The 13,190-nt window shown below is 36.2% G+C and overlaps 1 protein-coding gene across 6 annotated transcripts in view; it reads left to right on the top strand.

Annotated features, from left to right (window-relative positions):
- The window catches only part of CTAGE5 (CTAGE family, member 5), a 59,983-nt gene extending 47,545 nt beyond the window's left edge, over positions 1–12,438 (top strand). For 3 of the 6 annotated variants that reach the window (XM_004681913.2, XM_012724652.1, XM_012724653.1), the window contains 4 exons: positions 3,734–3,856; positions 8,542–8,588; positions 9,208–9,442; positions 11,845–12,437. In XM_004681913.2, coding sequence (XP_004681970.2) covers positions 3,734–3,856; positions 8,542–8,588; positions 9,208–9,442; positions 11,845–12,011 — 572 coding nt within the window. In that variant the 3' untranslated portion in view covers positions 12,012–12,437. Of the gene's footprint in view, positions 1–3,733; positions 3,857–8,541; positions 8,589–9,207; positions 9,443–11,844 lie in introns of all 6 variants that reach the window. The other 3 variants (XM_012724654.1, XM_012724655.1, XM_004681912.2) reach the window with 2 other exon arrangements.
- The last annotated feature ends 752 nt before the right edge of the window (positions 12,439–13,190 follow it).

Genomic DNA, 13,190 nt, shown 5'->3' with positions numbered 1-13,190 from the left:
CAAACAATGTGCAAATGTATAATTATGAAAGTTAAAGAAAACAAAACACCCAAAATGTCATCATCTTAGCATACTTCTCTCAGATTTTAGTTTTATATTTTAGGGATAAATGTGTGTTTGTGTACATAGTCATACAAATTCCTTCATCACTTTTGTGCAGTTATACTCTATCTTCCTATAATTGTCTTTCTCACTGAAATAAGACAGTTACTTGCTGTTCTCCCAATACTTTCCCATAGACTATATTTGAATTAGTTTGCTAAAGTTTTTCTTTATGAATTTTTTTCAGAGACACTGTTCTATGAAGTAGGCCTTGCCTGGTCTGTATAAACTAGTTACACTTAAAGAAATACTACTTCCCTTGAGAGGAAAGAATATATTTAAAAAATAAATAAAATGGTTTATTTTTACATCATTTTGTGCCTTTTTCCATCTCAGTTGTAATCCCCATGGGCTTCTCATCACCAAATCACCTATGTGCTATCACCATAGTCCAGTGTACTTCCTTCCCCCCCCAAACTTTTTGGTCCCATTCCCCATTCCACCTCCATAAAATGTCTCTGGCATATAGTTGTTCATTATTATTATTATTTTCTCCCCTGATCCTTTGTACTCTTGATATGATTGAAACCATCTGGTATTTTTCCTCTTCTTTCTGGCTTATTTTACTAAGCATGATCTTTTCCACCTCCATCCATGTTGCTGCAAAAGACATGTGTTTATTTATTTATTTTTTGGTTGCTGAGTAATATCCCATTGTATATATGTACCACATCTTTTTAATTCAGTCATCTACTTTTGGGCATTTTGGTTGTTTCCATGTCTTTCCAATTGTAAATAAAGCAGCAATAAACATGGGGGTGCAGGTGTCTTTTTGAATCAGTGTTTTTGTGTCTCTTGGGTAGATACCTTGGAGTGGGATTGCTGAGTCATATGGAACCTCCATGTTTAGCAGTTTGAGGAACCTCCAAAAAGTTTTCCATAGTGGTTGTACTAGTTTGCATTCCCACCAGCAGTGCAGGAGAATTCCTTTTTCTCCACATCCTTGCCAACATTTGTTGTTGCTAGTTGTTTGAAGATGTGCCATTCTCACTGGGGTGAGGTGGTATCTCATTGTGATTTTAATTTGCATCTCCTTTATTACAAGTGATATTGAACATTTTTTCATATGCCTGTTGGCCATCTGCATTTGAGAGAAAAGAATATTTTTTTGAAGAACAAAATCCTTCTAATTCCAAGGATTAGTCTTTGCTGTGATAGAGTGTATGTTCTGTGTAGTGATGACTCCTTATATTCTGACTTTCTTTTGTTTGATCTCATGAAAATAGCAACTTAGTAAAGGTACAGATTGTGTCACTTGTTTACCACTATATCTCCAGCACCTGTATTTGCTCAGTAAATATTTGTTGGATGAATTAATTTCTGCATAATTCTGAGAAAGCTGAGTATTTTTCTTATGATTTACATATACATGCATGCTGTAACTTTCAAATTTAAGAATTTGGAGGGGATGGCATAGAACATCTTTCAAAGATTATTTTTTTTCTTTTTACTGTGGTAAAATTGGTCTACAAAACTGTATATGATTTAGGAGAGGTAGGTTTACATCTCAGATGTTACCACACCCAACATTAAATCCTCCATAGTCCTTTATCCCTTGAGCCCTTGTTTTCATCTCCACTCCTGCCGCTCTTGAGTAACCTCATTCTGCAGTCACATTCAAAGATTCTTCAACTTTGAAGTTCATTGAAAAGTTTGAAGATACATAAAAATAAAACCATTTCTCAAGGGATTTCATTGCAAGGTTTTGGTGGAGTCATATTTTATTTTTGTGTAGAGGACCTTCCTTTAAAAAACTCACAAGCTTTATCTCCTCTATGACACCTGTTTCCTCCAGTCAGAATTAGATAAACTACCTATCTTATTGATTGTGTACCCTTTACTAAGGGTCATAGTGTATGCATTGTTTTTTTTTTTTTTAAAGATTTATTCATTTATTCATACAGAACTGGGGTACAGGCCAGAGATGTGGAGGGTGAGAAGATTCACCAGAGACAGAGTGGGGAGCAGAACAGGCAGATCGTCGAAGTACACTGCTGAGGGGAGCAGCGGGCGGGTCAGGAGGGGTCTGCAGCGCCATGTGGATCTCCTCCAGAGCAGGCGGGGATCGAACTCATGTGGAAGTGGCTTAAGCTTCTTAGTGCTGTGCTTTAACCCGCTGCACTACCAGGGAGGGCCTGTATGCATTGTTTTTAGTTGTTTCTGTAACTGTCAGACTCTGAAGCTGAGGACTAACTGCATTAAAACCAACTTTGTGTCAATAGTGCCTAGCCAACAATAGGTCCTTGCAGATTTAAAGATCATTTTTGCCAGGAGTGGGGGGAGGGGGGTATATGCAGCATAATTTATAAAATACAAGCTTATAACAAAAATTTTTTTCTGAGGATTATATTTTAGAATCAAAACTGTGATGTGGTAATCTTGAGACCTGATTAAGAAAGAATTGGAAAATTTGTACGTTCCCCTTACTGTATGCCCTTTCCCAACTCTGCTGTTTCATTAATTTCATATTTAAAGTAAAAAGGGAAAACTCAGATCTCAGTGGTTGATGCTGAGTTTCTTCGATTGGGTTAATTCACATACTTTGAGACAGCTCTTTACTTAGGTTCTGAAGTGGGGAGGAAATGAACTTTTAAGTCTTATCTGGATCTCTCTTTTCTAAGGCATGTCACTTGGCCCTTGGAAGCTTATTACATATAATTCTTTCCATTAATTCTGTTTGATGCCAGATAGTTTCCTTGGCTTTGTATTCAAGAGGTGTGTGTCATTAAGGTCCCATGTGGCTGAATTAGATGAGGAATGACATATCCAACACTACCAAGGACAATCATGAAAGCAGTTTAGGGCATTTTAATCATAGATGTGAGGATAGGAAAATTATACTTCACCCCCTTTAATCTTTTATTTTTGGATTTAGATGCTTAATCTGTCATCATTTAGCATCTATATGGATAATAAATGATGAGTTTTTCAAAGATCCTAAAATTACCATTTTGCCATCATAAATTATCACTGAGAATAAAGAAGGGTAGTTGTGGATTCACCTGTGATGGAGCCTGTGCCCAAATGTATCTATTCAGATGTCCTTAATATGAACATTGTGAGATTTTTATTCATCTGATGAGTCAAAGATCTTTCCCTTTAGCTTTGGATAGATGCTAAATCCCAAAATATTGAAGTGAATAAACAGTTGATCACTGATGATTGCTGAGTGATACTCCTACTTTGGTGTGACCATTCCTTTTATTATTGTTTGCTTTTCTGAATTTCTTGCTATGACTAACAACATCCTGCTTTTTTTCTTCTTTGTTAAGAAGCAGAACAATAATGTGTTTTGCTTTTTCGATATAATGATATCTTTTTTGATATATTGATGTAACTACTTAACTACTACTGAAATTGAAAGTTAGATTACTGTATTTACCTAAACTCTATTCATATATTCTAATTAATGCATGCTAATGGAAACTTTCGAATCCAAAGTAGCAAATTATACTGTATTTATTCCAAATGCTAGTTAATACCTTTAGGAAAATAACTAATTTTCCTAAAATTGTATAGTATTATCTATCAGGGAAGTGAAAGCAAGAAAAACATCTTTGTTCAAAATATTAAACTTAAGTAAACTTGATTTTTTAAAATCTAATGAAAATGTTTAAAAAATTGTTTGTAGGCCAACTATATCCTGATCCAGCTCTTCCTCCACAAAGGCAAGACAGATTTTATACTAATTCTGGTAGACTATCTGGACCTGCAGAACTCAGAAGTTTTAATATGCCATCTCTGGATAAAGTGGGTAAGGAATACTTTGTGTATGTATTTTTCCCCTTAATAATGGTGGTATATTAAAGAACTAAAAGTTGAGTAAAGAATTAACTTTTAAGCCCAAAATCTCTTTCCTGAAAGCTTCCTGGTTTTATGTTTCCTATTACAGTATATACAGCCATGGCACCTGCATATATTTTGGGCTTGGTTTGGGCAGCATGGTAACAGGTTCACTATATGTACCTATGCCTGTCAATTTTATTCTGTTCCATGGTTATATTTCTGCTTTTTCAGTCCATTTACATATATCCTGTTGAGTAACCAAATATGCTACTGTGAATGGACATGTGAAAATCTACCAACAAAATAATTTTGAGTGCATCCCCTGTTGATTGTTTACTCAGTTACCTTGTTTAAACATTCTGTACTTAAATAGGATTCACTAACATTTACTAAGCGATTTACTCTTTGCTAGGTACTCCTTTAACCCCAATTTTATCACAGCACCCAATTAAAGTTGGGAAATGTATGTAGCCATATGTCAGTTAGGGATATTAAACATCAAGAAAATAAAAAGATTAAGTAGAATATTAAACTAAATTTATTGGTAAAAAATTTCCTCAAAAAATATACAAGGGATTATTATCCAGTTAGAATATTTATTTATTTATATTTATTTATTTTATTTATTCATTTATTAAAAGATTTATTTATTTGTACATACAGAACTGGGGTACAGGCCAGAGGCTCAGGGGTGGCGAGAGGCTTCACCAGAGACAGAGTGGGGAGCAGAACAGGCAGATGGACGAAGTACACTGCTGAGGGGAGCAGCGGGCAGGTCAGGAGAGGTCTGCCACGCCATGTGGTCACCTCCGGGGCAGGCGGGGATCGAACTCATGCGGAAGTGGCTTTAGCTTCTCAGTGCTGTGCTTTAATCCCCTGCGCCACCAGGGAGGGCCTAGAGTATTTATTTTTAAAGATTTATTTATTTATGCATACAGAACTGGGGTGCAGGCCAGAAGTGCAGGGGTGAGAGGATTGACCACAGAGAATAGGGAGCAGAAAAGGCAGTTCTATGAAGTACACTGCTGAAGGGAACAGCAGGCAAGACAGGAGCAGTCTGCTGCGCCATGCGGGTCACTTCCCTGGTGGGCAATGATAAAACTCCTGCTGTATCGGCTGCTGTGAGCATCTTGGTGCTGTGCTTTAACCCGTTGAGCCACCAGGGAGGGCCCTGGTTAGAATACTTAAAGGAAAATCAATCTTTTTTGAGTCATAAGCAAAGAAACAGACCTTTGATTTGGATTTCTGTTATTAGTTACAAATTAATTCTTTCTGATTGGCTTTTGAAATCATTTTCTCTCCTTAATTCAACCTTAATGATGTGAAAGTGTATGTGTGATCAAATATATATTTTTATTTTTATTTATTTATTTTTAAGATTTATTTATGCTTACAGACCTGGGGTACTGGCCAGAGGTGGAGGGCTGGTGAGAGGACTCAACAGAGACAGAGTGGGGAGCAGAACAGGCATATCGACGAAGTACACTGCTGAGGGGAGCAGCGGGCGGGTCAGGAGAGGTCTGCCGTGCCATGTGGGTCACCTCTGGGGCAGCCGGGGATCGAATTCATGCTGAAGTGGCTTTAGCTTCTCAGTGCTGTGCTTTAACCTGCTGCGCAAACTAGAGAGGGCCCTGTTTTTAAACTAATTTTGTTATAACTTTTTACATGTCCACTTTTTCCCATAATTGTACAATATTCAATTTAGCAAATATTTTTAAATTTCTTTTTGTTTAGAAGGTAAGCTACATGACATGGCAGATAAAATAATTACAGGATATGGTTTCTTGTTTTAAGAAGCTAATAATTAAATAGGGTAGGAGGTCAAATGTATGTTTAATTAGTAGTGGTCAGAGTAAGAAGTTCTGCTAAAGAACATTCTGTGTTCACAGAAAGGTAAAACTTTTATCTAGATGAAGGATCAGAAAAAGTACAGTGAAGGGGGTGTTGGTTTGGCAGAATATGATATTTACATGAAGTTAAATGGTGAGAGGTACATTCACTGATAATTCAAACTTCACAGTGAACCTATGAAGTAGATACTTTTATCCTTATTTTAAAGATGAAGAAACCAAAACTAAAATAGTGCGATTTCAAGAGGAAATGTATGAGGCTGGATTGGAACCCATGTCTGTCTGACTTCCGAACTGTGGCTTGATGTTTATACTTTGTTGAAATGAGACTCAGTCATAAATGCATTAAATGTCCATAGAATGTACAAAGCCAGGCACTGTGGTATTTGCTGTATCTCACTGGTGAATAGTAACTCGGTATTCCTTGTATCTTGAGGTCTAGCTGAAGCCTATAGTTGATTATACTATTAGTGACAAAAGAGTGAGTACAAATGTGGGGAGCATATGGAGCAATAATCCAGATGAGTTGTTGCTATTTTGAGTATGTGATAGTCAAGAAAATCTTGGAGGAAGTGACATATAAACTGAAAATTAAAGGAGGAATTAGCTGGGTTAGAATGATGATACTGTTCTAGGAAGACAATGACATCTTTAAAGATTTAAAGTTGAGTGCCTAGTTAAGTTATAGCTGCAGCATGGAGTACAGCCATAAAATACTGAAACAAATAATGAAGAGGTAGCAGTGCATAGTTTCCAAGATTTTTCCAAACTTGTCCAGAAAATTTGACCCTATTTTCAGGATAATGTGCTGTATTAAGTAATTTCTGATATAGCAACAATCTGTGTTTTAAAGAAATCTGGTTATGTTATGTTAACTAGATTAGACATAGTATTCTAGATTAGAGGGGAGGGTAACATTTTAGGAAACAGAAGAATTTGCAGGAATGATGCTGATGATTTAGTAGAGTGGATGATTAGATATCGAGAAAATAGAATTTGTTAGTGTATAGGATTGAAAGCATGTGGGAGTGAAGGAGGAGTCTTGGCTGATGCCCAGTTTTCTGCCTTTGCCACCTGGGCCACTCATTGTTCTGATTGAAGGAAAAAGGAACAGCACATGGTTTGACGGGAAGGATTGTAAATTTACATTTGAAGTTACAAACTTAGGAGCACCTGTGATAATATCTGCATGGCTATTCAAGTAGGCAGTTCAGTCCTAGGGAAATAGCTAGAGTTATTATGACACATCTGGAAGTCATTTGTAGAATACATTAAATTAAAACTGTAAGGAGAGAATGGGAATAGGGCTGAAGGTGAAACTTCCTAGAGACTACTACTTAAAGGTGGTCAGAGGTAGTGGAGCTTGAGAAGGATCAGCTAGAATGGAGAGAGAAGGAAGATGGATCAGTCCACTACAGTGATTGAAGACTGAGAGGATACAGAGGGAGGGAGCAATAAACAATGGTGAGAAAAGACTGGAGGTGCCCACTTTAGTTTAAAAGACTATTTTGACTTGGTGAAAATAAGATCTTAGTGGAGCAGTGGATATTGCAAATAAATTGCAGTAAAATGACAATGGGAGGAATTTCAGATAGTATGCATTAACAGTTTTTTGTCTGTGAAGGAGAAGGGGTAGCTGTAAGGGAGAGTCTTGTTTTAGTTTCAGTTTTAAGTAGTAGTTGGGAGAGATTTATTGATAATATGTTTATTGCAGTAAAGAAAAAGGCAGGCAACAGAAAGATGAGATCACTAAGGAAGCTGTGGTGTGGGACAGGAAATCTGAGCATAGAGCCAGGATGATACATTGTCTACAAGGATTCTTTTCTATGCAAATAGGAAGAAAGGCCATAGGAAGTTAGTTGCTGATTTATGTGTTTGATTACAACATGTTCAAGAGAGTTTCTAAGTGACTGGTATTATGTTTGAACAAAAATGGAGGTTTGAAATTGCTGACGAGAAAGCTGGCTTAGAAGGCACAGATGGTAGGCTTGGTAGCCAGCAACTGCAAGTATGGCTGGGGATCTGTCAGCTTGGAGTGGTGCCAGGCTGCACAGCTCTGTGGTTTATTTTACCCCAGGAGTGCTAAGTAGCTCAGGTGTAGACAAAGAAGAAGTGGAAGGTTGGGTTAACATAGACAGGATGTTGGGAAGCACATGTGAAAACTGGCCAATGAAACAAGGTCACTGACTCATCAAAAACATGAATTTGAAGTTCACTTCATTAGGAAAGCAAGTAAAGGAGGAAACTAGAGCTAGGTGAGAGGACTAGAGTCTTTAGTGACCTGGAAGGACTGTGGTGAGTCACTCAGAAAAGTAGGAGAGGTGAGGTATGTGGTGAGAGAAAGCATTTAAATTTATATTCTCAGAGACTGAGCAGTTCTTGATTATAACAAAGTCAAGGAGCAGTTATTACAAACGGGATAAATGGATATGTTAATCTGTTACTTCATATACAATAAGGATGAATGAGAGGGAGGGAAGGAAAGAAGGAGAGACAGAGGAAGGGAGAAAAGGAAGAATTAGGGCAGGAAAAAAGCAAAGAGGATGATGCTACCTTCCAGAAATTTCCTTAAGCTGCTTCTGCAGCAGGAATATCTGTGGACAAACTGAAGAAATCACTGCTACAGGCTTTCTAGGACTTGGCATCTGCAAAATTTCCAGGTAGTTCAAACTGTTCTCTAACATATTGAACATGGTGTCGAGTTGGTTTATGTGCCAAGGGGAAGTGAGGAGTTTATGATTTGGGGATATCTAAGAGTGAGTGATAAATCTTGTATTTTTCATGGCTTAATTTTTATATCTAGATGGGCCAATGGAATCCAGTAGGATGGATAGCAAAGAAGATCTCAGTGTAAGTACTGAAAGTCGGATTTCTTACATGTTCAGGAGCCTGCTGTTTTACTAGAAAGGGAATTTAATTAGTTTTATTATATCAACTTATTCTTTCATTTTAACAAATATTTCTTAATTAGCATTGCAGCTGTTTCTTTCCTTTCCCTGGATTTTACCTTGTGGCTATAAAGTACTATTTACAGACCAGAAACTTGAAATTTTTTTTTTGTTAATTAAAGTAGAATTTGGAATTTCCCTTGGAGTTTTGTTTGATGTGTTATATTTGTCTTTATTGTGTTTATAGTCCTTGGTTTCTTTGAAAATACAAACTTAAAAATTTTTTTTCAGTATATACTTGATAATAGAATGTGTATTTTTGATGGTGCTCTTGGGACCATTTTTGTTTATCTTTAGCCAGAATTTTACTTTGTTGGTTAAAGCTGTTTTCTAGTGAATTACTAAAACACTTGTAAGAGCTAAAGTCCATCTGATATGAAAAACTGAGGATTTCTCTGGAGCCATTTACAGTTATTATAGACTGCTTTGTGTCTAGATGCTTTCTTTTAGGCCTAAAGATTTTCTGGAAATATATTGGAAAATTTGATGTTTAGTGACTGTTGTATATCAATTTATTATAGAATTTAAATGTGTCAGACTCATCTCTCCCTGCTGAAAGTGAAGCAACTGGCCGTGGCTTTGTCCCTCCTCCCATTCATCCAGTCAGAGGGCCATTGTTTCCAGTGGACACAAGGGGGCCGCTCATGAGAAGAGGTCCTCCTTTTCCTCCACCTCCTCCAGGAAGTATGTATGGAACTCCCCGAGACTATTTTCCACCAAGGGATTTCCCTGGCCTGCCACCTCCTTCATTTGCAAGTATGTGTTTTAAAAAAACTTAATATGTTTTATAGAATAAATCAAAGTTTTACTTATGGAGTAACAGTGGAAGAAAATTTTTCTCATATTGTGAGAATTCTTTTTCAAAATACTCTCATATTTTTTCAATTTTTCTCATATTCTTTTCCAAATTGGGAAGTTAATCAGCTATCACTAGATTATACTGAGGCTTCAGTGATAATGTGAATTTCAATATTTCAATAGTCAAGAAAATCATTAGCTTTTGTAGCAGTCTTATGTTAAGGTGAAAGTTATTTGTACCTTACTTGCTAGAAACTGCAAAACTAATTATAATTTATATTTTAGTATTAAAATTGATGGTAAAATATCTTAAAAAACCTTTTTTATAAATAGTCCCCTGTCGGGGACCAGCCCCAATGTCAGGTTGTAGAGAGGCTATCACGGGCAGAGTCTCAAGGTGGGAACGACGTCGGCGAGGCGATATTCTAAAAATTGGAGAGCGGGAGCGAGGAAGACACGGGAGTCAGAGTTGGGTGTAAGTCTTCCTGCTCTGCCTTCAGCAGAGATTTATTTTATACATTACGAGCAAGCAGTGAGATGACATCAGCACACAAACTGGGCTGAGAGATTACAATCATCTTTGTTTTTCCTAAGAACAGTTTGGGGTTGTTTTGACCCTAGCTTGAGATTACAACATTCTAAAATCAATCAAGGTAAAAAACAGGTACATAAGTGCACAAAATCTATGACTAATATTACTATAGTGGAGATCAACTAATATAGAAGTCCCTTAAACCTTATCTACTACTTAATGGGTTTGTTTTGCTGCCTTAATCATCCTGGGAGACAGAAGAGGAAATTCCTTGCTAATCAAATCTCTGAATAGGAGACATAGGTGGATTTCTTTATCTAAAGACTACATAGAATCCTGAAAAACTAGCCAGAAGACTTTTGTGGATTCCTTTAAGGTGTAGCAGGTGGAAAACTTGATTAGTTTAAAAAACAAGCAAACTGGATGAATTTCCACATCTAAAGGCCAAACAATAGGAAGTTTGAGTAATTCTTTAAAAAGCTGAATAGAAGGCTAGGTGAGATAATAGAATGATAAGATTTGGGTTGTCCTCCATCCGGCAGTGAGAGAGACTTTGCAAAAACAGCCCTTTTGCTTTTATTTATCAGTCAGTAGTCAAGTCACTTGACTTCAGGGGAATTTTTTCACCCTGGTGCAGAGCTTGCTTGTCAAGGAAGGCAGGCCTTGTGCGGCTGAGGCAATCCAATTGTAAGCTGAAAGTTGCTCAGAATATTTTGATATTACGGTTATACAAAAAAGGGAGGTCATAACATAAGTTAGCATGGAAAGTCTGATTTTTCAGAGCAATTCCCCTCCATCTGGACCGTGTCTGATGACAGAGGTTGCATAGCTCGTGTCAGTCCCCGGGTAGCCGTACTTATATATAACCTCATCTTCTTTGATTAGTCAACTCAGTAGTCAATAGTTGAATTTATTGAGATTCTTCCATAGCTCATGTAGGAAAAAAATAATTTGTTTTCATAGTTATACATTCCCATGTAGAAATGTAGATTTTTACAGAATACATGGTTACAAATGCTGTGCAAAAAGCCTATTATTTGATGTTCATTCCTTCCTGTATTTCTCCATTGTTTTTAATGTTTAAGGTGAATTAAATTGAATTTTATTTGGGGGATGTCAATTTTTTCTTTTAACACTTGAAAGGGAAGGAGCAGCACCTTCCTGGTTACAAGTGGGCAGGAGATCTTCCAATTTATTATTTTTTTAAAGATTTATTTATTTGTATATACAGAACTGGGGTACAGGCCAGAGGTGCAGGGGCGGTTAGAGGCTTCACCAGAGATAAAGCAGGGAGCAGAACAGGCAGATGGACGAAGTACACTGCTGAGGGGAGCAGCGGGCGGGTCAGGAGAGGTCTGCCACGCCATGTGGTCACCTCCGGGGCAGGTGGGAATCGAACTCATGAGGAAGTGGCTTTAGCTTCTCAGTGCTGTGCTTTAACCCGCTGCGCCACCAAGGAGGGCCTTAATTTTTTTTTAACTGGAAATATTTTAGGATAACACCAAGTTAATATTAGGAACTACTGATCTGAATTTTAAGTTGTTGAAAGTTATACATGAAAACTTTTTAAAAGGAATTTTTTAATCAGGAAATAATTTGTCTTTTCATAGGTAAAAGAATATGTGTAAAATTAATACTGTTTCCTTTAATCATGTGTAGTGAAGGTGTACTTTTCTAAATGTTATAAAATTTCATTTATTAGATTAATTATACTGGTGTCAATTTTTGATACATAAATAGGTGCTGGAAATTCTAAGCTAATAATGTATTAGGACTACAGTAGAGATGCTTAACATTAAAAATGTCTTTTATCAATCTCTTTCAACAGTGAGAAATGTCTATTCACCAAGAGGTTTCCCTCCTTATCTACATCCAAGAGCTGGATATTTTCCCCCACCCCCACATCTTGAAAGTAGAAGTGTGTTTCCTTCAGAGTCTGCTCTGCCTTCAAATGAGCCTACTACTGAAAATGCAGAACCACAGCAAGAAACTTGACAAAATTTTTAGTCCCTCTCAAAAGTATTTTTGACTTCTCATTTTCAGTTTAAGTAACTGCTGTTACTTAAGTGATTATACTTTTGCTCAAATTGAAGCTTAATGAAATTATAATTCTCAGGATAGTATTTTGTAAATAAAGATGATTTAAATATGAATCTTATGAGTAAATTATTTCCTTTTTATTTTATTCTAGATAGTGTAATGATTTTAATTTGATTAGCAGATCCACTATCACATAAATAATAATGGGAAATCTACATATGCAGTCTTGCAGGTATGTTTTAATCTCCAAAGGCTGTGTTTATGCCAAGAACTGTATTTACTGTTGCTGTAGACAAGTGTGAAAGTAACTATGTTTAATTAAATAAATGTTAATTCATTTAAAGACTTGTTTGGTATTGATAATAAAATCAGCTAGTTTTTCCATGTGGCTCAACTAGTTAGTGATTTTCCTGTCAGTAGTTTCACATGGGTCTTTCTCATTCAGTTATCTTACCAAAAATGTATTATGTTTCTTGTAAATAGACATAAATGACTGAAAGTAACAAATCAATACATTTTTTAAAAAGTAAGAATTGATTATATTTTAAAGAAAACCAGGACATTGTCTCATGTTAAATTTCAGTCTTTTCAGTTTGTTTGGACTTCTGATCAAGTTTTATTTATTTCTTGTTTTTGTCTTCATTTGTAAGATATTTACTGTTTTTAGTGGGGATGTTGACGTTTACTATAGAGCAGTATTGAGGAATTGTACCATCATTTTGAGTTTTGGACTCAATATTTTTAGAATGTTTCCCTAACTCAGGTTTGTATTCTTGAACATTAATATGATTATGAAAGGAAAGGAAGTTAAGTATAATTAATATTACAATATTTATGTGCCTACAAGTTGGTTGTTTTAATTCTCTATTTGGATTTTTTTCTCTTCATTTTCTGGAAAAAAGCAATGACAAGTTTGTAATTGGAATCCCCTGAGAGCATTTCCTCAACTGTTCTTTGGAACACTATTCTTGTGAGGTATTATATATATTTGTACTCACCCATATTTTGGGGGGAAAAAAAGAAAGGCACCAATTAAAATGTTTGGATAAAATACTTAGTATAATGAGGGACATTAAAATCATTATTCAGTTGGTGTTCAAAACCCTTATTTTAGGGGGTGAATTAAAGACTTTT

This window comes from Condylura cristata, unplaced genomic scaffold, assembly GCF_000260355.1.
Source record: "Condylura cristata isolate star-nosed mole 26May11 unplaced genomic scaffold, ConCri1.0 scaffold00013, whole genome shotgun sequence".
NCBI lineage: Eukaryota > Metazoa > Chordata > Mammalia > Eulipotyphla > Talpidae > Condylura > Condylura cristata.
Note: the sequence above shows the minus strand (reverse complement) of the source record. Positions and strands in the feature narration are given on the sequence as shown.